The sequence below is a fragment of the Microchirus variegatus genome (assembly GCF_963457635.1).
Source record: "Microchirus variegatus genome assembly, chromosome: 8".
Taxonomy (NCBI): domain Eukaryota; kingdom Metazoa; phylum Chordata; class Actinopteri; order Pleuronectiformes; family Soleidae; genus Microchirus; species Microchirus variegatus.
The window spans coordinates 13371394-13399300 of record NC_139809.1 but is presented as its reverse complement, the minus strand read 5'-3'; the positions used below and the strand labels follow the sequence as shown (position 1 = coordinate 13399300).

At 40.3% G+C, this 27907-nt stretch overlaps 1 protein-coding gene across 1 annotated transcript; it reads left to right on the top strand.

Moving 5' to 3' along the window:
- Positions 1–2935: 2935 nt before the first annotated feature.
- On the top strand, positions 2936–25631 carry asz1 (ankyrin repeat, SAM and basic leucine zipper domain containing 1; the record flags this gene model as incomplete). Its single annotated transcript, XM_083893777.1, has 13 exons — positions 2936–3058; positions 4684–4786; positions 4968–5090; positions 10065–10176; positions 14996–15107; positions 15184–15318; positions 15588–15706; positions 16954–17026; positions 17510–17566; positions 18221–18330; positions 20807–20912; positions 21295–21408; positions 25458–25631. 13 exons carry the CDS (start codon positions 2936–2938, stop codon positions 25629–25631), a joined length of 1461 nt encoding a protein of 486 aa, XP_083749903.1.
- Positions 25632–27907: the final 2276 nt, after the last annotated feature.

Genomic DNA, 27907 nt, shown 5'->3' with positions numbered 1-27907 from the left:
CCTAAGTGCGCCGCCAGTTTGCTTTCTCTGCACCTGAGTCGTGTCCGTGCGCGGCGCTCACATTTGCGTGTCTCACTCCCCCCTCTGCGTGGCTCCGCTCCAACTCTGCGCGTGTGATCCAGTAACCTCCACTGTGCGAGTCCGACAGATAAAATGATGTCACCGTTCAAGTATCTGGATCTCTGTCCTCTGTGAGTCTCTGCGGTCAGTCGCCTCCTCTGGTTCCCACTGGTCCCTCACTCTGTCCCCGTGTCTGGCGTCTGTCTTCTCCTCACTCCCTCAGTGTGACAGTGGGAGGACAGTTCCATCCTTTATGAGCTTGCAAAAACCTGCGAAATCCCTACGTCATTTCCACACTGACGAGCACACGTTGCATGTTGTGGCAACAAGAAGAAGAGGCAAAAAAAAAAGCCCACTAGGCCACTTACTTGCCCACTTACTTGCCCATTTACTGTATTATTGACCCATTAAACTACTGTAGCAGGCAATGCAGGGAACAGTGAGATTCATTTCAACCTCTTGGTGTGTCCTGATTTTGCCAAGTGCCTTTTCTAATTAATAAGTAGTACAAAAATTACAAAGTAGTTAAAAGTACTTGGCCCAACCTTCTAAAGTACATCCCGTGAAAATTTAATTCACATGCATCCTTTACTTTTTGAGTTGATAACTCAATCTCAGATGTCACCACACTTACTACCAGAGTCACTGTTGCTGGCTGTTTTTTATTTCGCTCAACTCAGCTACTTTCCCATCACTCATAAAAAAACAACAACAATAGGAACAGTTCTGGGACATCTAAACCAACGTGAAACTTTGTTATCAGCTTCAGGCTACGTTCAGTTTCAGGAGAGGGGAGGATCAAAACCTCCAGACATTCCACACGGGAACACAGATAAAAAATGTGAGGATGTGGTGGTGGACACAGCCTTTCGCTTTGCGAGTATCTCGACACACAAACCGCCTTATCTTCGTTGTCCGCTCTTCAGCAGTAGTCTTCATAAGTAAAAACCACAAGTGCAGTGAATCTGGTGATGGACGTGACACTCTCACTGAGCTCTTTTGAGGACACCTGCTCATTCATGCAGATTATTCCAGTCATCTTGTAGTAGAATAAGACAAAAACAGCACAGGCGCATCATTAAAACCCACAGTTCATAAAGTGTGGTTGAATGAGGAACTGTCAGATAAAGTGCTCACTGATACGATACTCTGAGGCTGGCTCTTGGGCAGAGGGCAGAGTCGATAAAAATGTCATCCAACCAGGTTGTTGGTTTATTGAAGATTTGTTGTGCACTGACTCATTATTGCTGAGAGACAGGAATGTTACAAGCCTTGTCCAGAATGAGCACGACCTCTACTGGGCATTTTCTGCCCTGTGCAGCCAGTTAAGATAGTGAAAAAGTTGTCACTTTATCAGTGAATACCTAATACATCAGTGCTGCAATAGATGACACCCTCGAGACAGAAATGACTGCACTGTCATTTTGCCTAATAAAGCAATACAGCGTCCACAAACATAGGATTTATTGTAAGACTTTTAAATCAGACTTCCTTTATTTAAGTGTACCAAATAAAGTTTAATGAATGTCACAGTTCCTCCACTCAATTTAGATAGATACTAAATGATAACTTGCCAAATATTGTATTATCACTTGGTATATTATATCTCACTTTTATCATATGTTGTATTTTTAACTTTTGGAAGGCTTGAAGCTTTTATTTTTTTTGTTATATTATATAATTACTGGTTACACTTTATATTTTAGTGGTCATGTTTCGGGCGCCATTTCTATCCTGTCTATTTGACTTTGATTTGTATGACATTGTCTACTGTTAAAGGGACACTGTGTAGTATTTATGGGTTTATATGACCCCAAAATCCACTTTTTTATACATATTATGTGCTCCTCCATTGTCTAGTCGCTGTATAATATTTTTTGTTTCATATTGTAGTGTTTCAAAAAGTCATGTAAAATAACATGGTCACGGGCGGCGGTTGCATTGCCACTGTTAGCAGCGAGACGCCATGTTTCTACCGGAGCCTGTAAGGACAAACGCGAGAGAACAAATCAAGCGTCTCTTTACTTGTAGCGGAAGTCCCGCCTCCACTCTCTCCGCTTCGTCTGCTACGGCCGCGATAGCTCGCCCTCTCCCTCGCCTCACGAACCTCATCTGCTGACACGGAGAAAGACGACGAGGACGACATTTGACCTGCTGCGGACACCGTAGCGCTCAGGGAAGGGAGGGGGTGAGCAGAGGAGCAGTTCTTTGTTGTAAATTTCAGCCTCCCCTGAGTTGGCAGTGATGTGCGCTCTCTGAGTGCTTTCTCTATTATTCCATGTTATGTATTTGCTTACAATATGAATTTCCATTTCATATTATTAAATCTGCCACATGAAATATAAAATTACTCCAAATTAGAATTAGCATCATCATGTTAATGGCTGCAACTAACCATTTGTTTCATAATTGATATATCACTTGTTTCTTCCGTAAATGTCCAAACATTTGGAAAAAATTAATTAGTGATTACCAAATTTGGAAAAAACGAATCATTACCAAACCTGAAAATTATAATGTATTTAAATGTCTTGTTTTGTCCACATTATTCAGTTTTAAAAGTTAATGCTATGAGCTATCATTGGTTGATGCTCGTTCGTGTCAATGTCAGAGCATTCAAATGATACTGAAGGGCTTTTTAAATAACATATCAAGGCAGAAATTAAACTCACCACATATTGTTGTTTAACTTGACCCACGTTTCTCATGTTGGTAAAATAAATTGTAGAATACCGGGGCTGATAGGTGTGGAATTGACAGACACAGACACCCTATTACTTGAAACGCCCTTAACTTCTGTTTGTTGACAGCGACGACGACCCTTCACCTGTGGCCTCCGCTGCTAAGCTAACCGCTGCCTGGACTCAACCGAAACATGGAAGGCTCCATAGAGAACGCTTACCCCGCCGGGGAAGAGAGCGGGAACAGCGACGAGGAGTGGGACCTCGGGTGGCCTTCAGCGAAACAGTCCAATTTTGCCAAAGATATTTCAGAAAAGGTTTGTTTTCCCACAAAGAGTCGATTAGCATAGCTAGCAACAACGAAATAACTGCGAAGTCACTGTAGCTCACAAACTAGCACAAGCTATATTTTTTATAAGAAGAATAATTCATTCAATTCAGTGTATCAATATGTTTGTTACTTTGCTGTCTTTTCTAAACATGTGTCCATATTAGTAGAGTTAATAGTGAGTTCGCACTATTTGTGCTACTTTATTTTTAGCAGCAACAGCTGGGAACAATGATAAAGTATTTTTAACCTCCAAGCCCTGACATCAATACGTTATCCATTTACGTTTCCACCAGCCGCCATGTTGACACAAACACAGTTGTTACTGATGGCAGTAATCATCCAGCGCTCTAATAAATTAATACATTAATTAAACTGTTGGTAACACTTGTGTCAATAACGAACTTTTGAGTCTAATTCTCTTGATTTATGAAATTTATAAATCATTATGCGGACTTAACTGGCCTTGTCTGCATTAGATTAGGTACACAATAAGTATCACATCAGGGATATTATCTATTTAAGTGATGAATAGGAATGAAAAAAATCCACCTACAATAAGAACACATTGAGACTGTAAATACAGTATATGCAAATATTATTCACACCTTTCTCTTTGGGAAGTGCAGTTTTTTTATATTATATATTCTGGACCAAACAAATATTTGATAATTCGAGAGAATCAACAGATTAATCGATTATGAAAATAATCTTTAGTTGCAGCCCCAATAATGATAGGTGTTAACAAATAAATTATGAGTTTACAGTTAACATGTTGTTGTCAGAAACATGTGATGAATGCTGCTAAATTCACCAATAATCTTATCTAATCTAATACAGACTGAAAGTATAATGTAAAAAAAATTACATCAACTTTAAATTGTGTTTCAAATATGTAGTTATATTTTGCATAATTAATTATAGAGCACAAATTCCAGTACTAAACACACTAGTTTATCAGGGGGAATCAGCACCCCCTTGTGCACAAGTGTGGACATTTGTAATCACTGTATTTCCCCTGTGAAGTTTGAATTAATGGCCTGTAAGTGCAGCACAGACATATTTAATTTAGAAAACATTAGATGTTTCACTATTGATAATATAACATTGCTTACTATTGCAGGTTTACTGATGTATTGTTGTAGCACTAGTGTATTAACTTCAGAGACAGTTTCAATTTGTTCAGTTAGACCATCAAAGAATAGAAAACTATTCTGGTTTCGGACCTTAGTTGATTATTAATTGATTCATGAAGTAATAGCCAACTTATTTGGATTGAGTGAGTTATACATGTATGAAATAAAACCAACTTGTATGATTTCAGCTTAAATGTGAATATTTTCTAATTTATTTCAATATTTTCTATAATTGTTTTTAAGTTGGGGAAATAACTATTTACATTTTATTGGGGCACATCCTGTAGGAGATACCCTTACATCTGAAATTGAAAATAAAGGATCCTAAAGTTACATTTCAAGATAATCTTGCTCCCTGGAGTTCATGTACTGAATCTACAAAGATACATGTGGTGCGTTTTTCATCCAGATCAGGTTTTGGAGTAGAAATAATTGCTTCTCGACTAATTCTGAATCCCCTCTACTTTTTTTTTCACAGGATCTGGATTCCTCTGTCCCGCACGATGAAGATAATGTCTCAGTGCTGAAAAGGGCCATCAGAGAAGGAGACGTAGGGACAGTGGAAAAGCTGTTGGACAATGGCAAGTACTGTCAGCTTTATATAATTAAATTAATTCATTATTTTTCATTAAACATCGCACTGAATAACTTTATAAAGTGGTTGATAATGGATGGATGATTTTGTTAATTAATATTTACTGATTGTGTGTAAGTGCATTTAATATCTGTATCGTTTTGTGTCTAATCTTTTGTTATGGTCAGGCATGGACGTGGAGACCCCGCTTGGTTATGAATGGAGTCCTCTCATGTGTGCTGCTAATGTGGCTAACTATGATCTGGCCAAACTGCTCCTGGACAGAGGTGCCACAGCCAACTTCAGTAAAGGTCAGACCAATGTGCATCACCGTGTTTGGGGAATTACAGAAAATCTGAACCTTTTATGCTGGTGGTTGATATCATCATATACAAGTCAAAGCTCCTCTGACCTCTCTGTAATCCCACAACCACTACAGTTGAGGACAAAAGAGTCAGACAGATTAGACAGCATCACGCTGCCTTCCAGATGAATATGAAACAGCCAAACCTAATCGTTCTGATGGTCCCTGTTGCGTTGGTGTTGAGTTATTCTTCCCTGTGGCACCTTTTTTCAATTTCCTCACCTGCTGCAGCCAAAGACCAGGGGACCAATTGGGCCTCTGCACCAATACGGTTCATCTGACATTACTTAATGGTGATGACGCCAAAGAGGAACTTGTGCGGCAACACACCGCTTATCCTTTGAGTTGTTTTTAGTTCAAGCACACTGCACCCTCATCACAAGGCAGGGAAAAATTGAAGGCATCTGTTGGATCAAGCTCCGTCTGGGTAAAACAATCATGAAGGCAGAATATCTAGTTAACAAGTCAGCAGTCATATACATATAAAATAAATCCCCTTGGAATCTGGACTTGCATGATTCCCTGGAAACGTGAAACATGTTAGTGTTACATAGGATTTAGTCCAGTCTTGCATCGAATTTGTAGATGGGGAAAATGATGGTCACATGACATCTCGACTCATATCAGTGTTTTCATACATACACAGACTTCCAGGATCAGTTAACGCGTCAGAGACTCCCGCATCCGACCCCTTTCAGACGTCTGTCCGTGTCTGGGTTCGCTTATTTCTGAAACTTTCCGGGTGTGACTACAAACACCTTTGATTTCTGAAGTGATGTGTCAGCACGTGAACCGCAGACTGTTCCTCATTTCATAGATTCTTTAACAGCAGACAGTTTTGCAGTTTAGTTCATGTACTCATTAACAGTGCAGGCGTGAAGGCAACACTCACTGATCAGGCTTAAAGTAGGAAAAATAAGCTTCACACTGTCAGTGTGTCTGCTGTTGGTGGAGGGAAGGACACACTGATGCTGGACACAAGGTCATTAAGTTTTTCTAATGTACACCATTCAAAAGTTTGGGGTCACTTAGAAATGTCCCTATTTTTGAAGGAAAAGCACTTTTTTTTCAATGAATATAACATTAAATTAATCAGAAATGCACTCTATACATTTTTTATGTGGTAAACGACTATTCTAGCTGCAATCGTCTGTTCTTAATGGAATATGTACAGCCCATTTCCAGCAACCATCTCTCCAGTGTTCTAATGGTACATTGTGTTTGCTAATCGAGTTCGAAGGCTATTGAATGATTAGAAAACCCTTGAAAATCCTTGTGCAATGATGTTAGCACAGCTGAAAACAGTTTTGCTGGTTAGAGAAGCTATAAAACGGGACCTCCTTTGAGCTAGTTGAGTATCTGGAGCCTCACATTTGTGGGTTCGACGATACTTTCAAAATGGCCAGAAAAACAGAACTTTCATGCGAAACTCGACAGTCTATTCATGTTCTTAGAAGTGAAGGCTATTCCATGTGAGAAATAGCCAAGAAACTAAAGATTTCCTACAACAGTGTGTACTACTCTATATGTTTGAAAAATCTGAGCTGTCAGAATGAATTCCAATCAGTTAACGAGTGAACGTGTTTATTTAAATACAGTTCCAAAAGGGTCATTCTACAAGGGCTGAGGTTCTATCTGAAACCATTTGCTTCTGAAAAACCCTTTTCCCAAAGAAAGTGTTCTTCAAGGGTTCTTGTTAACACTAATGGTTCCAGTAAGAAACATTTTGATCAAGAGAACCCTTTACAACCCCTTTCCTGAATAAAGGGTTTTAAAAGGGTTCTTGTGGAACCCTCCAAAAGGGTTGCAGGTGGAACTTATAAAAAGGTCCTACCTGGAGCCAAAAAGGGTTCTCCTATGAGGACAAGCCGAAGAACCTTATATGGTTCTACTTTTATTTCTAAGAGTGTAGTGCATAGCGTCTCACTCATAATGTGAGAGTCATCTGTGGAAATGCTGTTCTGCTCTGTGTTAGAGAGACGCTGGGAGAGTTGGCCGGTTGGTGTCAAAACAGTTGATCGATGTGTGGTGCATGCAACTACAAAAACAGGAATACAATGTGACTTTGGGGGAAGGACTGCGGATCAATTGCAGCTCTGCTGAAAGATGGTGGAAAATAATTCTGCTGCTTCTCTATGCTATCCTTTTCAACTGTTTACATGTGTTATCACTGCAGCTCAGTTCGTTCATCAGCTCAATCCCAATACACGGCCTGTAGGAAACAGAGGAGGCAACTAAACTAGAACTCATGTCAGGAATTAGTTTGTTTTGTATCAGCATCAGGTTGCATCATCAGTGGTGAAGTAAACTTCTGATCAGCGAAGACATTTTTTGCATTCCTGTCTGTTTCTTGCTGCAGCAACAAAACATTTCGAGACCACTGCATTCTCAATTTACTTGGGTATCCACCCCCACCCTGGTATGGAGTTTCTTTCCTATCTTTATCCAAGGCGCGTCCTTTCATTTTGAGAGCATTACCTCTTCATTTTCAAGTTCCGATTTCGTTATGCTTTCCTTTCCTTCAAAACCCTGCCCCCGTCTCTCTGAAGTAGCCCCTGATCGCATGCCAGCCTCGTTCTGCTCCTGCTCAAAGTGTTTGTGTGCACTCGGAGACTGTTGCTGCACAAATGTCCTGTGTTTGTTTTGCAGTCTCTCCAGGATGTGACACTGAAGTCAGTTCTAGAGAAAAGGCAAGGTGATAAATATAGGTAAATTTTATCTCACCTCATTTATATAGATAAAAATCATTTCATGAAATCTAGTGAGGCTAACAGTCTTAGCTGCTAAATGACATGAAGCTGTATTTTTACTACATACCTCAGAACATATCATATAACATGTCATTGCAATGTTGGCAAACCAATTTTGGTGTAGAAATGTGGATTATCTGTGACAAAACAATTATTTTCTTCATCAATAAAAGATCATAGTATAGAGCACATACTTTCACATTACACATTTACATGTGGATAATGTCAAAATATAAACTGCATGTACTTAGTCATGTAAGCTTTTGTGATAATCATTTAAAGTGTTGGTCCCTCTTTGTTCTGTGCCAGTAAATACATTGCAACACATGCTGAAAAGAATAAATATCTTGATTGAGCTGAAGTTTTATCTGTCAGAAAAATCACCATTGGATATTTCCCCATATTCTTCATCCCTATTTTCGAAGTATTGTCATGATATAATAGTACTACAAAGTGAAGGCCATGTTTCATAAGCATATCTGAATGGTCAAGACGCATAAAATCAAACTACCTGGAGCAGCGAGTCTCTGTTTCAAATTCCTGCTTGCTGGACCATTCACTGCTTGTCATTCCCCGAATCTCTCCACCTGTTTCCTGTTTCTCCTTCACGTCTTCATCAAAATAGAGGCAACAAAACAAAGCCAAGAACTACAAAATAAGAACAACGTGTTATGAATACACTAGACCGAGAGTAAAACCTGAGCACGGGATACTGACAAATTGTTATGATGTTTCCGTTTTGAGCACATTTTTACATGAGCAGTAACAAGTTGAGAGTGGTGTGGGGGTCTGAGATTAGTCATGTCAAAGAGTAAACACAAAAGGAAGAAATGGAAGACCATGCTGTTGGATAAAAGTGGGAAAGAAACTCGAAGTCCCCTGCTGATATCTGACAATTAATTCTCACCCCAGATTTTTGTGTCAAGCTGTGTGTGTGTGTGAGGGAAAGAGAGAGAGAAGGAGAGACGGAGTTCACATGGTATCTGCATCTGACGCTGGAGGCAGGTAAAGGAAGCAATTAAACGGAATGATGACGTGTGGCTACGTCCTGATGGCGTTTGTCCAGACAGCAAGGCCGAGCGGAGGAATGCTCGATTGATTAACAACGGGTCATCGCGCTGTTGTCATACACTCTCGCAAATTATCAAGCCTCAGATTTTAGTTTTTTCCTCCAGTCCAGACGCAAACCACCCACACAACCCACACACACGTTGTATAAACACACACACTTGCGCACAGATATCGAGCCAAATGTGCACAGTCACAAAGATACAGGAACCCACATGCAGATGTAGTTGCCCAGGTACACACACACACACACATACACGATTCATTTAGATACACACTGTGATACACACGGGTTGGGGACCGGCTCATTGGCGGAACAAAACAGGAATTGAAAGCGTTGCCATGCATCACGGGCCAGTTTTATCAGACGAGATGATCAGATTAACTCCTCTGAAGTGACTCAGTCCCATAAAGACTGCTACACTTCCTGATGCCAGATAAAGGGCTATCCATCTCCATCACCAGGTTTTCATCCAAACCTTTTCTTCATTACATCATCATGTATGACCTCACTAAGATGCCTTTAACTCGTTGTTTTGTCATTTAAATACGAGAGAGAAAGTGTGGACCGCCTAATGGTACTGCAGGTGGGCCGTGCGAGGTCATTAAATATCAATGAACACATGTTTTTACCTTTCAATAGACATTAAGAAATTAATCAAACAAATCCATGGCATATAAATGGTGTGTTATTTTTTATCTGACCTAGTATAGAAGATAAAATACATATCACAATATTCTGACATTTTATGGGGAAGTATCCAGTTAGCTTACATGCCTAATATTTTAGTATTTGCACTCAAAGTTAATTTGTTAATTTGTAAATTGTTGTTTATGTTGATGGATAATTACAGACTTTGAGAGTGAGCACTTTGTTGTGAAGTGAAATCTTTCAAATATGACATGGAGCCTAGCTGTAAAAACCCCATGCATGCACTGAATTTTTGTATGAAAAAATTGTCAAAAGTGGAGGTCACATTCGAACATCACATCCGTCGAACCTCTTTACGAAGCTTCCTTTTAAGCCACTGGTGTTGAAGCTAAGCTTTTACTGTATATAAACTTGCAATGATGCATTTAACACGGCATGTTCTTATCCACAGACAACTGGACAGTGCTCATGGCCAACTGCACAGCATCTGCCAGTGAAGACAAGATTGCTCGCTGCTTGGAGCTTCTGCTGTCCAGAAACGCTGATCCCAACGTGGCAAACAGGTGTGAAGGCCGGAGTACGCATGTGTTTCATGCCAAAATGTTTACGGGATTTTCAATGCTGTCATATGTACTATCACACCCGTATTGATGTAGGCCGAGTAAAAACACTCCAGACTTGACCTAAACAAGGGAAGAAACAACAGAGGTGCTGGATCAGATTTCCTTTGATGGCTCTCGTTATGTTTAGCTGCCATGTGGTAGCATTATGCACCACAATGCTCCATACAGAGAATATTTGTGTGTTTTGTTTGGAATGTCCTGTTATGGCATGCGCATGTACAGATGGGTATCAGACAGACAAACAACCACACAGTGTAAGGGGTGGGCAGGAGTATTTTTAGGAGCTTTTGTACAAATTTGGATGCAACGGAGTAAGCACGGTTTAAAAAACAAGCTACATTTTTGAAGGATTTAAAAAAATTCCTTTCGGCATACTGCACACTAAACACAATTTTAGGAGACTTGGTGAGCAACTGGTTAGGATGTAATATACTTTGAAAGAAACTGTTGAAGAAAATAAGTTAAGTGTACAGGAATCAAAAATGGAAATAGGTGTTCTGCTTTAGAAAATCTAAAGTGTATAAAAGAAACATCTAAGCTCCCGAGAAGAGCGTTATTACCCCCAATCACACCAAACACAAAATATCATGAGTGTCATTTGATCTGTTCATGCCACAGGACCTCCATCTTCACCACATACTGTAGCTATGTCAAGGTTGTGTGGATTAATACAGTATAAACTTTCTCCAAGGCCAATTAACAATTGTTTTATTCTTCTTGGTACCACTTAAAATTGGTCCTTTAATTTTAGTTATGCTGCTCATAGACAGTCAGACAAACAGTCAAAACAACAAACAATTTAATAATAATAATGCATTATATTCGGAGGCGCCTTTCAAGACACTCAAGGTCGCCGAGACACTCAAGGTCGCCGTTTAAGTGAGTGACAAGTGATGAACAATGCTCTAGAAATACTCTTACATTGTCAAAGCTGGCATTTTAATGATAATCTAAAAAGTAATTCATGGTAAATGGTCTGTATTCATCGATTGTACTGCTTTTCTCATCTTGATGACCACTCTGTTATGCCATTCATCCACCCACACACTATGGCCACAGCCAGTAGGAGTAATTTGGGTTTAAGCGCCTTGGCCAGGTCATGGTGGGTGACCCCATCAGTGACCTCCGAGACGTACTGTATAATGGCAAGGGCACAGCACCTGGTCGGTCTATCCAAGCTGGGCAGATCTTGGGGATTTTGGCCAGAAGAAATTGAGAGTTTGCTAATAAATAAGACCAATTTTCAGTCACATCATTCTAATCCAAAATCCTATGGTAACATAATTTGATAGACATAAAAACAACAAAGCTGGTGGTGCCCTAAGACTTTTCCACAGCACTGTACAGTATATTCCCATATAATTGGATGATGAAGAATGGAATTTATGAGTGGACACCAATGTGATTGACAGGTGGTATTTTCTGGTGCCTGGTTGCAGGTGACATCTGTGAATTTTCATTTGCAGTACCTCAACATCGCACCAGTCAAATCGTGATTCTCAAGGTTTTAAACCGGGATGATTAGATTCTTATGGGTGACGTCGTGACGAAGTTGCCATATGATCATATGATACAGGTGTGACAGATGTGTCTCATCCAGGGACAAATCAGTGTGTAGATTAGAGGTGTCCATAATCAAACATCTGGCCTTCCATTAAGAGGATGCCCTGCTCTGTCTAATGATCCACAGCATTCACTATAGGAATTATATAAGCAAGTGACTGAGGAAGATTGGGATCCAGCAGCCACTGCGGTGATGTAAAATATGGTTTCCGGCCGTGGAAGGAACATGGAAAATTCCATCTCGTGGAAAAGAATGAAGAGGGGGTTATTCTGTCACCATCTGTGGATTATTCTCGTGTGAAAGTCAGGAATGCAGCCCCGATTGGCTTTCTTATTTAGCTTTGATTCTGCCATTCTGTCACTTCCAGCATGCCATCGCATGCACGACATGCAGTGCCTGAAACCTTTCCGATGACACACGTGGACACGTTATAGCATTAGGAAATTGATTGGTAACTTTCCAGACAAAATATTTGAAGCAAGATAACAAGACGCAGAAGGATGCAGATGAGGAGAGACGTGAGGAGGATGCCAACAGCTGCCAACATTCCAAGAAAAAAGACAAATATGGGGTTCATGTGGGTGCAGAGGATAAACGTCTGAGTATCAAACCAATGATTAACACCAGCTGCTCGCCCCTTTGTCTTAGTGTAAACAAGCTGTCATCCTTCAAAGTCCTGCAGGAGCAGGATGTGGGGTCCATTGTGTCTGTTGCTTTTTTGCTTTTTCTTTTTTTTACTCTGGCTGGACTGATCTGTTTTGACCACGGTTTCATTATGGTTTCATGATGCTTCGTTGAGATTTTGGAAGTAGGTTTGTGCGTGTCCACTCTCCTCTGGGCCTTTGAAAACAAATCCATATCAACTCAGCTCTACAGACACAGCGGCAAGAGCAAAGTGTCAATTTGGACTTCCATAACCTTCTGCTTGGAAATCTCCATAGCTGCTTCATTGGACTGTCTTCACTTGATCTGACATTTTGACTTCGACCTGTTTGCTGTCAGAAAACAAACGTCTTAATAGCTGTCTTAAAAGAAAAAGCAAGTTGATTATTAGGTAAAATTAATTGCATAGTCAAACTGTTTGTTTGTTTGTCCACAAAGCATTCAGACGCCTGAGTCATTCTTCCTGCAGTTGCCACTTAATTGTTGGAATATCGATCAGCTGTCTGTCTGGGAACAAGCCGAAACTCGGTCTGAAGGACAAACATGCAGAAAAACACTGAAACGGCCTTGTGAAACAATACTTGTTTCACAATTCAACACCCATGGGAACATTTTGTACACAGGACATGAAAAACAGAAATAAATGGCAGCACACAACTCGTTCTCTTGGTTCAGAGAGGAACTGATGGGCTGGTATTATTTTCACTCACTCTCTCACTCATTGTCTACTGCTTCATCCTCCACATGAAGGTCAAAGGAGCTGGAGCCAATCCCAGCTGCCATTAGGTGAAACAATTAAATGCAATATTTCACAGAATTTCAAAACAAAAGTGTTTGTTTTGATATTGAATGATATAAAGTGCACAATAAAAACAGACGTATGATGCAAAATTAATCTAAATATTAAAAACAGAAAGAAATAAAGTCAAATAATAATTGACTTTAGGTGGCAGACCATACAGTATGTGGCCAACGGGCTGTGAGTTTGAGACCTCTGGTTTAGTATCCACTTAAACTTTGGACTGTGGGAGGAAGCTAAAGCATCTGGAGAGAGTTTATCTGTTTGTGTTTACATAGAACATTAACTGTTGATTCTTGGGAATTTTTTTTTTTTATATATATTTATATTTTTTTATACTGTTTGTGCAGTGTTTAAAGCCTACTGATGTTTCACACAGATTCCTGGAGGTTATACTGATAAGATACTGTAGTTTATTGCTGCAAATGTCAACAGTCCCATTGCCAACCTATATATTAACACAGCGAACACAAATACACTTTGACTCCGAGTGACAGAGCAAACACACGGCATTACTATAAATGGCATTTAGGACGTAGAAGTGAAGTGATGAATTGCCTCTACTTTCCCACCTATTTGGACTGAGGTTTTCTCACCTGCTGTGTTTGTCTCAGATGTGATAAGAGTTGTTTATTGGTTCAGTTGTTGCGTGTGTGCATGTGTGTGACTCTGTTCAGACCTGATTTTAACATGTATATCTCCATGTTTTAACAAGTCAGCTCTACCTACACACATGCAGTCTTTTACATGTGTGAACCGGACCAACACTTTTCTGGAAAACTACCATGTTCTAAATGTATTTTATGCTGCCCATACATGGATTTGAAACCACTGCCTCAAAAACTGATCGTCTCTTTTGTCAAATGATGAATTAGGGTTGTAACGTTTATGAGAGACGTAGTAGAAAAAGTCATTCTGATATAATAATCCATCCATCATGATAGATTTATAGAGATTGACCTGCTAGTAGAACGGTAACAGGTTGTAGGCTTTAAATAAGGCAAGATAAATATGCGTTTTAAATTCAGGTCAGGGTTGAAGTGAAATTTTATGACTTCCACGTACCACGTCCTCATGTTAATGAAAATATAAACTACTCAGAGCCACAAGCTAGGGCTGAACAATTTGGGTAAAATATCTTATGGCCATTTTCCTGACCTGTATGTTGTTATTTGACTTTGTCAAGTCAAGCTTCAGTTTTCGACATTTAATACAAGATGGCGCATTTACCACAGGATATGTCATCAAAATATGAACTACTATATTTTAATGCAAGGATGAGAAATCAAGCTATTGTTTCTTACATTTATACATTACATTTGTGTGTTTCATTTGCATAGAACACAATCAAAAATAGACAGCTGTTGCCCTTGGCTTATTGTTTGGTTGGAAATTGCATTTTGACAGACTTCCAAAGATTTTGAATGTAAATGCAATAAGTCCACATTAAAGACTTAGCAGCATTTCCAGCATCAGTTGTGATTAGCTGTATAATGTTCTATGAAAGAGTAAATGTGCTGAATCAGTGCTCCTGCTGTGCTTGAGTGATGGTTATATGGCGTTTGCTGCACCCTGGTGGCCTCCATGTGCCCTTGCCTTCACCCTTCTTAACTGGTATCTCCAAATCTTAAATCACCTCTTAACCCTACTGTCATCAGCCATCACCCTCAGTCATTTATTTATCTGATCTTTTGTCATTTTCTGATTTATTTCCTGTCTCTTGTTCTGCGTAGGACACAAATGACCTGCCTGATGCTGGCAGCAAAGGAAGGCTACAGTAAAGCGATCAACCTGCTGGTGTCCCATGGAGCAGACATCAATGTCCAGGAGGAAAATGGTTACACAGTGTGTAGCATTTATCGGATACATTTCCTTAATTCATTTGTGTACAATAATTCATGCTAATATTATTTTCTGTCAGGCTTTGTCTTTGGCAGTGCAGCACGGCAAAGAGAAGGCAGTGCTGAAGCTGCTGCAGCTGGGAGCCGACAAGTCTATAAGGAACAAGTTAGGCAATAGTCCTGCTGACCTGGCTGTGATCTTCAAACACACACAGGTGCCTGCGGTATTATTTTTATGCATTTATAACTCATATCACCAAATTCAAGGGTTTGTATTTTAATTCACTCCTCAAAAAATGCATGTTTTAATTATGTAGTCGCTTATTTGTGCTCAAAATGTATTTAGACACTCTAAATGTGTGTTGAGTAACTTAACACATAGCACTGTAATTTAAGTAGTTATGCTGGGTGTGGACTAGAAAAAAACAACACAGTTTCTGCAGTCTTTGACAAAAATAGCATCCGTCTGTCTGTCCGTCCACAGATAGCCATGATCCTGGCTTCTTCGGTCAACATTTCTCTGACACAGACCTCCAACTCCATGGAGGAGACCCTGTCTAAGATCTTCCAAAACAACCCAAAATCTCCATCTTCCAAGGAAAGGTAAAAACACTTAACAGCCCTATCTGTTAAAGCTTCATGCATCTATAGAAAACAATTTAGAACAACAACATTATGAGATACCTGAAATTATACAGCCATACTGAAAGTGAGCAAGAGATATCATCCCAGCTGATTTTGATGGACAATAATTTGAAAATGCAAACTATCTGCTTTACATAGATATGGAAAAATTTATGTTTGGGGATGCGTGAGTAGCACTCTGCTGTTTTCCCACTTCCTCCTCCCCCAATTTATGGACAATCGTGTGCATAAACAGCAACACCGTATCATCTGTCTACTATCAACAATGCAGCAAAACACTTATGGTTATGATTTATTGTTTTGTTGTTATGAGTGATGAGTTATTATACATGTAGGTGGTTAAATTACAGAGCACCAAAATCCATCTCCATCAATAATAGGCAACCCTGTATTTGTAATCTTATAGGACTAGCAATGAAAGAAGAACCATGAAAGGATTACCATGTGTAACTTACAGCAACAACACAGTTTTGCTCTACCTTAAAGTTTCATACATCTCTTCAGCCCATGTACTTGTTGCCCCCTGTTGGATCTTTTGAGAAAGATGCCTGTGCAGCAGGTGTTGTCAAACCATTGTTCGAGCAGACATAAACAATAATAAACCCTGCGCATGGATGTTTAGTCCAGTTGGACACAGCAGGTCAATTATCATCAGTCAGAATCATTGTATTTGAGCGTGTCTGGCTCGAGGAATTACAACCCGTGTGGCTGTAAACATTATTGTCAGCCACAGGAATGATAAAAAACCAAGTGATGCATTTCACATATCTTTCCAACATGCAAGAACGGGGGGGGGGGGGGGGGGTCGTTCGTAAAGCTTGACATGCCAACAGTGAGACTGAAGCTGCATATTAACTGTGGTTACCCTCATGTATCTGAACTCCATGACACTTAAATTGCACTCCCTTGATCCCCAAAAGAGAGAGAGTTCCAAGCTCTTCTACAGGGAGGTCAATGGTTCAAGTTAGGAACTCGGGTCACAAACCAAACTATGCACTGTAAGCACAATCTCCTTTTTAATATGTTGTTGCTCAGCAACTTCATGACAATGTGTGGATGATAAATTGTTTCTAAGCACAAATAAGACATCGTCTTTCCCCTGACTAATAGAAACATGGCTGAGCACCGACATGTTGATAATGCATGACTGTGGAATAAGTCAATATTTTGAAGTACATTCCAGATGTATTCTCTGTCCCTTTTAGTGCAACCAAGCTTGATGACCTGGAGCTCTTACTGCACGGCCTCGACCTTGGCTACCTCATTGACATCATTAAGGTATAAGGGCTGTTATTGATTACTTTGTTGATAATTTTCTTTAATTGATCATTTGTTTGGTCCATAAATTGCCCGAAAATGTTGATCAGTGTTTCCCAAACCTTGAAATGATGATATTTTCATGTCTTATCCACAAACCAGAATTGTTGGGTTAATGATTCCTTTGTTGTATCAAGCCAAGAAACAGAAAAGTAGGGTATCATGTGGGTGAGATACCGTGAGCCACACTCACAGCTGCATTACAGAGAGAATGACATCCACAGACATGAAAACATGTCATGAGATGACTGGTTTACATCTTTTACTCAGCACGTGATAATGGATTAATCTTAGCTTGCATCAAACTGAGTCTCAGCCCCAGCAGTGGTGCCAGTCTGATATTATGAAAATGGCAAAACCTCATGCAGGTGCATCTGTTTCAGGTGGCAGGGTCAGTTTTGATTTGCTAAAAATGGTGATTGATGTTGTTTCTACCGTGCACAGGAAAATGACATCACCTGGAGCAACCTGTTGACCATGGAGAAGGAGGACGTGGAGAAGGTAGAGGATGACACGAACATCTGTGTGTCTGTCAGCTCTGTTGCTCGTTGCCAGCCTTTCTGGGTGAACCTGAAAGAGACGAGGGCAGCAGTTTACATCAAAGCTTTGTTAAATTGAGAGAGTCACTTAATAAAAGGCTCACCTGATAAAATCAACACCCACTTAAGTGTAGAATGTTTTAATAATATCTTCACTGCTTTACTGGACAGCCTTTTCTGATTGGAATCTAAAGTTTGTGTCTGTTTCAAAACTGCTCGTCCCTGGCACCAAAGTACATAGAGAAAATTACTGTTTTTACATCACAGCACACAAGAGTTGTTGATCCACTGGTGCCTCCATCAGTGAGTTCAAGTGTGTCATTTTGTGACACTGACATGTCGAAATCCTTTGTTTTGATTTACCAAAGTGACACAAACTTTCCAAACAAAAGCAGCAATAGGTGTGAGACACTGATGTGTTTACACACTTCAGGCTTCCTGTTGGAATAGGCTGTTGAACTACAAGTGACCATATTTCTAAGATTCATTAAGTGAGCCTTTTTGTTAAGTGGATAAAATCAGTTTTTCCTCGTTTTGCCAGAATTCTCAGTATCACATACAATCACACACTTCACATATTTTTGTCACTCACTCACAGAGTTTAAATCTTTTCCAGTTTGGTATCACAGACCCAGACCACCAGCACAAGCTGCTGAATGCGGTGCAACAGATGCAGATGGACAAAGTGGACCTGCACACGATCAGTCTGCGAGCAACAGACACAGAGTAAGTAACCTATCATGTCAGCCCACTAAAGGCCTAGGGACCTTTAGTGGGCTCTCAGTAAAAACTACGAGTGATTTCAGTTTTCAGACGGGCAGTATTAGATTAGAATGATTCATTACCTGATACTTCAGTACAGTCCAAACATAACAAAACTGTTTTATAACACTGTAGAACATCCATGCTGTTTAAGAATTTCAGCATTATTTGAAAGTCTTAGTTTGTTTCATTCTGCTCGGAGTGTGAGATAAGCTGTGTGTCACGTAGAAATGTATTCCACAAAGCCAGAAACTCAGTTGACAGTAGTAGCAGAGATTAAAACACTTGTCAGCCACACACCTAAAAGTCTTCCCCTTTTCAGTCCTCCTCCATCTCCCCTTAAAGCTCCATCTGTCCTCCTCCACTGGAAGTCATCCATCAACCCTATAAGCATCTCACTGTCCTATCACCGTACCCCCACCCACCCACCCACCCTTTCCATCTCTGTAAGCTAGACCTGAGCCAGGCTCTAATGGTTTAAGCGGAGTTGTAATGATTTGTAAGGTGAGAGGAGATGGGAGGTTGCAATGAGCAAAGGAGAGCCTGCAGTGTGGGCCAAACACAGCCGTCACACCACACCCCATCACTTCACGAGCTGGGCTCACAAGATTCACTTGCACTCACCTGCCAGGTGAGAGGCAGTCCAATAAAGAGAGGGGAAGTTTAAGGTTGAAGGATGGACAGCCAGACCTCTGTCCTTCCTTCAGGATCTTCAGGATCTCTACAACACACTGAAAAACATGGAAAGTTGTTGAAATTAAATAGAACGTCTGGTTTTTAATGGAATATGTACATAGGTGTATAGAGGCCCATTTCCAGTGTTCTAATGGTACATTGTGTTTGCTAATCGTATTAGAAGGTTATTGGATGATTAGAAAAACCCTTGAAAACCTTTGTGGAATTATGTTATCACAGCTGAAAACAGTTTTTTATTTCATTATTTCTAATATTGTCAATGTCTTTTGTCTATATTTTGTATTCATTTTGCAACTCCTTTGATGAATAAAAGTGTGACTTTTAATGGAAAACACAAACATTTTTTATAGGTGACCCCACATTTTTGCACAGTAGTGTATATTCTTTATACTTTAAATGTAATGTCAGTCAGGCACCTCATGGTCAAGTTCATACTACTTGACTTTCAGAGTCAGAGAATCACTTTACATCCCACACTACACAAAATGTAGCAGTGTACCAGCAAAGGCAGGAATGATGCTGCTTAAAATCAAACAGCAGTAAACATTCTTGATTTATGTAATGCATTGAACAAGGATAAATACTCTTCTGCCTTTTGTAAACATTTGTCTACCAAAACTACTCCACTGGTCTTTTAGAGAAGTTGCCCTACATAGATATTTTAACGGCCATTATCTACGGACGTTGTAGTTGTGACGTGCGTGAAATATTGCGGGTCTGTAACTGCCTGGGAAAATGTGCAGTGAAAGTCAATATGAATCATTGTTCTCGTGGTAGCTGTTCTTTAAAAAGGCGCGAGAATGCTCAGTCTATTTTCCCTGCTTCGATCAAGTTCACAAACACGTCGTAGCAGCATTTCCACTTAACATCACAGCGTCCGTTTCCATCTGCGATCCGTTCAACAATCTTCCCACCAGGGGCCCATCATCACTCTCTGCTCTCTAGATAAACTAACAGCAGGGAGAAGGGAGGTGAGGGTGCAGCACAGGCTGACTGACAGTGTTTACTCGCCCCTCTGACAGAGTGTGAGGAGGGCTGGGACGGCTGGCTGCCCAGTTCCCTCACCCAGGGAAATGTACCATTAAGATAAGAGCTATCAATATCCCACAGGACCACGGGATGGGAAGAGAAGACGGAGATGTTGATGAATATAAATAACTAATTATTTAAGGTGGATGTTTTCAGGGAGGAATGACAGCATTCTGTTAGCGGGAGGGGGAGAGGGTTTGGCCACCTGCTCAGTTTTGAGTGTGGTGAGGTGGTCTCCAGGATAACGCATGGAGAATGTTAATGCAAAATTTGGTTCAGGCTATTAATCTGTCTGCCTTGTCACTGCAGGGCATCTTCACCTGGCCCTGCTTTTTTCCCCTTTAGCACATGTGACTTTTATATACATAGCAGTTTTTATTATGTTATATAAATTTCAGTGTTTTATGGAGACAGGATCAAATGTTAGAATGTGTTACGAGAAGAATGAAATGCTGTAAAAGGACTGACCACAGACGCTACAAAGCTCTTTTGTAAAAAATGCTGAAAACTTATACAGACGGGTAATTCTATCATGGTCATGCTATTAATAATAGGTTACAATGGGTGGGATTAAATTTGTGTTGTCACCACAAATCAGTGCAGCGATACCCGATTCGTTTGACATAGTTTGCTATTCTCTTTTGCACATTCTTTTTTACATGAATTGTTTAATGTTGAATCATGAACTTTACTTTATTTTGCTCATATCTTACAGTAACGAGGAGCTGCTTAACTTTCTAATCAGTGTGCATCGGCAGAGCAGCTACCTGACAGAGGCAGTTCATGATGTCATCAACCGCTTTCCTCGGAAAGCTTCTCAGGTACATATGGGTCAATATCCCACAGGAACACTGTCTGAAAAAATACAATCTTCACGTGTTCATCTGAAATTACAGATGATATTATGTAATCAAGGAGTTATATTTTCAATTTTCAATCAGTTGATCATTCCCATCATTTGGATAGTTGTGAATGGGGTTAATTTGATAGTATTGCATTAAGAGGCACCTTTATTTATTAAAGGGTAGTTTCTTATTCTTCACTTGAAAATGCTCACAAAAAATATGCATCCTATCTGTGTTTTAGAGCCATTTCAGATATCACATGTATTTAAGGTCAGAATGATCGTAAGATGAAATTGTAAAAGGTACATTTATAAACTAGAATGTATTTTTTTCTCTGTCTGTCTGGTCCTGCATGTAGCTGGTCTTTTCCCTTGACCCAAAGGGCGAGGCCCAGGCCATGTGTAACCTACTGGAGGTCCAGTCCAAAGACCTCCAGAATGAAGTCGCCTACCTTCGCACTCTGCTTTGTCAGGTCAACACAACACACACACACACACACAAGCATTTTCATTTTTCTCACAATTTAAAGTGTAATTACATCTTTTTTTCTAATTGATAAATGACAATTATTCATAACTACCCATTAACTAACAAGATTAAAACCTCTTGAATACTTTTTGTGTAAACAGCAGCATACTCTCTCTCTTTCTCTCTCCTGGTCAACTGTCAAAATATCCACATTTTTTGTGTTTGCAAGAGACAGATGTCTTTATGCTTTAGCGTGACGGTACATCATCGCTGACAGGCACAGTTACTCACGCACAAGACTGAACTGTGAGCCTGATCTTTATTGACAAACAGCATTGTGTCCACAGACTTGGACTCACTCTGCTAACAGACCGTCCACTGTGAGACCTGCAAGCACAGACCTGTAGAGGAGAATACCTGCCAATCACCAGGGTGTTAAATAGTCTTATCGGTGTTTTGTTATTGACGATTAATGAATTGAGAACATCCCAGCTATTCTAAAATATATTTAGGTCTTTTCACAAATGTTCTCTGCTTTACTCTCACTCATCTGCCTTATTTTTTTCACTCATATTTTTTCAATTAATTGTGCAGCCATAGTACTTTTGCAAATCACTAAAATGAAACGCATTGCGAAATATAAACTCACTGCTATTGCACTCTTTTCAGCCTGCATTTATTTCACAATCTTTGCAGGAGGGGGTGCAATAATGATATTATAATGGTAGCTCTGTGAATCATTATCAAATTGTGAAGATTCCCACTCCTAGTGTGCAGTGACTTGATACATAACCCTTCAACCTCTGAGACAGAAAGAAACATTTGTCCTCACATGATACTAAATGATTCTGACATGTTCAATCTTTTCTTAGCACAGTAGGTTGTTTGTGTTTTTCCTGCTGCTGATATGATTGTTCAGGCTTGAACACATTCATATGTCACGGTACATTCCTGCCTCCCACTGTTTTACCACTACGACTAAAAGCATGTGCTGCACTGTACACATTATATGTTGTTGTATATGAATTCTCAAGAGGTCCGACAGGTATGTTCAGGAGTGCTAGCATGTGTGCACCTGTGTGTGCCCGCGTGTGTGTTTGCATTTGTATTCCAAGAGGAGAGAGAGTCATTCTTGACAGGGCAGAATCCTCACAGCCCATAAGTCAGCACCGCTGTGACATCGACCTGTCAGCACACAGACAATGAGGCGTAGGGATGAGGGGACTGATGGGAAGGCGAGGGTGGGTGTAAGAGGGAAGTGAGCTCGAGACATAGGGTGGCGGGGTGAGGGAGTTTAAGAGGGGGAGAGAAAGGCTTGATGGGTAGAGGTGGGGGGGTATGAGGTGAGGAAAGGGAGGTGGGTTAGCAGTACGTAGAGATGCATGTGTTTCAAATGCATAAAGGCAGATTTCCACTGGGCGCGTTACAGCAGTGGAATGCCAGCGGCGCGGGTTTGGCAACGTCCTCTGCCCGGCGTCAATCCCCACCGGGCACGTTACAGCAGCGTAGCGGTGCCTTAGGAGCCAGCGGTATTCACGGAAGATCACACGATAATCCTGAATGGACACGAGTTCGCGAGATCCCGCGATAGACTGTGTGTATAAAGGAAACAACAATAGCACAGTTTCTTTCATTCTTCGACATGGAAGAACTGTTGATCTGGTGTCATAAATGATTTTATGTTCCTCCTCTTCAGTCTCTCGTCGCGCATTATGATTCTCTGAGACGCTCTGATCAATTAACTGTTGACCTGGTAGCACCAGTTGCGACGTAATGTTGATGTGAAGTTGCGATAGGCTATATGACCTGCGTTTTGTGTTTTATTTTGAAAGGGGGCGGAAGTGTTTTACTTTGATTCTGTGTCAGACTTGCTGTCTGGTGTGATCTGCATCTGTTGAGCTTGACTCGACTCGGCAAAGGCAAAAATAGAACTGCTACCTATCGATAGCGCTGCAGCGCGACGAGCCGTTTGTGGGACGCTGCTGAGACGTGCTGCAGCGCGCCCGGTGGAAATGCTCTCATTGATTAGAATGGAAGCGTTCGGCAAGCGACCGCACCACTGACATTCCCCTGCTGTAACGCGCCCGGTGGAAATCCATGGTCAGTGAGGGCTGTCCACGGTTGTCTTGGTCAGGGATCTGACGGCCAGCACAGCTCTCATCCCTGACAGGAGCAGCTGCTCAGACAGCTTCAAGTGTGGATTCTTCAAATTACCCAACATTCCTTGTGTCTTATATCATTGTTATTGGCACACGAGCTGGCTACATTTAGCTCGATTAGCTAACATTAGAAGTAACGAAGCATAAGTCAACAATTCTTGAAGAGAAGTGAAGTATGACGGTGTGAGACAGGGCGTAAGTGGTGGCGCTTTGAGAGATTTCTACAGATATCTCATGCATTTCTTATCCAAACAATGTCAAAGTCGGCACCGCACACACTGGTGCCCTTACTTAATACCCTAAGTGACCTGTTGGACAGTTATGCAGTTACAAGACTGACTGACAAATGTTCCTTTCATTTATAGATAGATGATAAGCAGCTGAGCCTCAGTCCAGAATGACAAAACTATAATCATTTAAATCTGGTGATCACAACAAAAGTCTTTTTTTTACGCTGAGAGTAGTGTATTTAAATATTGAGCTGAAATGTGGGAAAAATCTTTCTGGAAGCAGCCCCTCCGACCTTTCCTCTATCCTGATTTCAAACTTCAGGAAGCTGGAGAAAAGCTGGATCGACTGCCAAACTGCTACATTTACCAGAAGAGCTTAAACCCATATTTCCCAGCTTTGTCACATGACAGGAATTCAGCGTGACACAGTGTCTCGCTCCATCTGGAGAGGTCAGGAATGACATGATTCATCGGAGACTTGACCATAACCAAGACCCGCCTCTCCACTCGGGCCGATGAGTCGTCGAAGATTTGGCAAAGGATGTTTTTGGTGACTAGGTTTTTGCGAGTCATGCTGCGTCGGTTGGTGCGATGGGACCAGACGTGTCCTCACCCTTAAAAATTAGCTGTTCTCACTTTGATTTCCCAACCAATTGTAACTGAGCCCATATTTCCTATTGAGTCAAGCTTGACAAAACTGTCTGATTAGAAAAGCTGTCATAATCCACACTGGATTAGATTACAATGACCTGCTACCCTACTCCTCTCCGTGTGACGTCACACCGCTAGTGTTTAATGAGTGTTTAAAAGTAATAAATCAGGTATTTGGAATTGTGGTCACAGTATATGAAGCGCTGACACGTGGTCAGTGCTGGGATGTGCCTACAGAACCAGACATGGAAGTTTGATGTCACTGAATACATGGCTGCCAGAAAAGACAGAAGAAAGAACAGATTCTTTCTGATTGTAAACTCAAGTTTGTCAATGCCTCACTCTTCTGCACCAAAGTCCACAAAGAAAATCTGTATTTTTTAGCTCATGGTGAAGCTCATGGTGAATTTGGTAAGTGTTTCTCACTCAAGTAAATCTGAACAAGGGATATCAAACATTAAGTCACACCGACATTGGCAGAATAACACATTTGAACTAACGGAAGGAGACAGTGATGGACCAGTAAATCCTGTGTGTTGTGATGTACAACCACTGATGGACTTTGGTGCAGGGAGAGAGCGATCATATTCTGAAGATATTGTAGACTTAAAGGTGCCATCTGTAAGAATGTGGCCAAAAACGGTTACTACATTCAAATTCAAAATACCAAGGTCTTTTAGGTTTGGTTTTTTGACGTAACTGACAACCCGTGGTTGCTCGGCAGCTGAGACTCTACTGACTGCAATGATTGGTAGACAGCGGTAGGTCTGCAAAATATTTTTTTTAATGCAAATATTTTGGCTGTGCTGTTGTTGTTGGTGAGTTCAGTTTGTTATATGAACATTATTCCTGAGTCTCTGTGACATATTAGGAGGATTTTATGGCCAGTTGCTTTAGATTTATTACATAATGCACCTTTAATCAGGCATCAATATCATAAAAAAAACTAGAAACTATCTCTTTAATATCTTTGCACGTGTTTGTGTGTCATTTTCTTTGCATCCCACCCACAGATGGAGGAAGCCACAGATTGCTGTCAGCTTCCTCCGGTTGGTTCCCGTGGCAACAGGACGTCATGGTACCTCAGCGGCGTGGCGCTCAGCCTCCTCGGAGCCACCTCCCTCATACTCCTCTGCAAAGCCACTCACGGATGTGTTTACCTGCCGATGTACAGGAATATCTTCTAATCAGTGCGATGCCGTTTGTCCGTCAGCTAATAAGCACTTTGGTGTTCAGTTAAGGGTAATTAAGGGGAATTTATAAAAAGGGTTGATTTGTTTTAGAGCAGTGTTAAAACAGGACAGGTCACTTTTATGTTTGCTGCAGTGTTTGTGTTCACCAGTTTGCTCTGACCTGTTGCTAAGTTGAGTTCTTAATTATTTTAAAGTTATCTTATATTTTAAGGGTTTTCAGTGAAAATTAAAGTTCCTTTTGAGAAGCATCCTCTTGTTTGCTCAGTCTGAGATGGGTTTTAAGTGCATGCAAAAAAAAATTGTAATTATTAAAAGTATAGTTTTTCTTTGAAGTAGGATGACATTTGAGATTGTGGCTGGTGAAAACAGTGTGGCTCTATCCAAAGTTGTATACGTTGCTTTCAAACGATAACAGAAATAACAATATGTCGTTTTAGGAGAGAAATGGTGTGCTGAGACAATTTAAAAACAGCTGTCTTTCAGTCTTTTGCATTATTTTAAATTGTAAATATTGTGTGGCCTTAATCAAATTCATGGGTGGAGATGTTCAGTAACAAAAGGAAGTTATGAAAAACTAGGGACGGATCTGTAACACTTTTTTTCCACATCTTATGCCATTATCAATACCAGTCTTATGTAGTTGTTTTACAACTTTCAAAAACAATGCTTCAACTGTGTAACAAATATTCGTCCCCTAGCGACCCCTGAAATATAGATTTTTGTTTTTGTGATATCCAATCCAGTTATTGGGTATTCCAGGACTCATACCAAGGTGTATCGACTCATCCCTTGCGAAATCTTATGATTCTATGACCTCGTTTGGCTGATTGTTAGTGAACTGAATTCGGCTGAATTCTGACTCACTGTACTCACAAGTCTTATTTTACATGTTTCAAAAACTATATTCCAGGTAAATGAGCAGACGTATGACGTAAGAGAGGCTTTACCCTTGTCCTCATACAACATGCGGTGGAATACAGTGAGCAGCGGTCCTAATGCGATTTGGTGAGGCTGCGAACAAATGACTCCAATTAAAGTGGATTTATATCTCAGACTTATCGCAAACCAGCGCTGCAGCGAAAACAAAGTGGTGTTCAATGGGCTGAGAAGAGCTGCTGAGAAGAGCTGCTGCGAGAGCGCTCTAAATCTCCTTGTTGTTTTATGCTTCTCTTCCACGGGGATCATGGGAAAAAATCCAATTTGTCCATTAATCTCATCTGCTCAGGGTCTGTGGAGCTCCAGACACACCCGGGCCTGATCAAAGATGGAGGAAACACTGAGTGACAGAGCCACAGATTTTCCCCCCCGAGAGACTTCAAAAAGACTGCAATAGATAATCCAATTGAAATGGACACATCACCTTTAGGTGCTGCTTTGGGAGAATCGGTGCCTAATTTTCCTCTTCTTCATCCCTCCTGCTTTTTTTTTCCTGTTTTTGAACAATCATTCCTAAGTTCTTAGTAAGTCTGGCTGATGATGGTTTGTATAAGGCTGTAAGATAACAATGCGTCATCGCTCGGGGATCAGAAATATTTGGCACCTGTGCGTCAGGTGTGGCAGCGGAATCTCACCTCTGCAGGGAAAAGGGTTTTAAAATTAATCTGAAACATGGGCGCACGCAGACATTTCAGGGAATAGAGTTTTTCAGCAATTCTCAATATATTGACTTAGTATCTTAATATATTGACTTCTTATCTCAAAATAATGACTTAGTATCTTAATATATTGACTAAGTATCTCAAAATAATGACTTAGTATCTCAATATATTGACTTAGTATATTAATATATTGACTTAGTATCTCAAAATAATGACTTAGTATTTTAATATATTGACTTAGTATCTCAAAATAATGACTTAGTATCTCAATATATTTACTTAGTATCTTAATATATTGACTTAGTATCTCAAAATAATTACTTAGTATCTCAAAATAATTACTTAGTATCTCAATATATTGACTTAGTATCTCAAAATATTGACTTAGTATCTTAATATATTGACTTAGTATCTCAAAATAATGACTTAGTATCTCAATATACTGACTTAGTATCTCAAAATAATGACTAAGTATCTCAATATACTGACTTAGTATCTCAAAATAATGACTAAGTATCTCAATATACTGACTTAGTATCTCAAAATAATGACAGTATCTCAAAATAATGACTCTCAATCTACTATCTCATTATTTTGAGATACTAAGTCAATTGTGGAGATACTATCTCATTATTTTGAGATAGTGGAATCTTTTTTCTTTTTTTACACTGG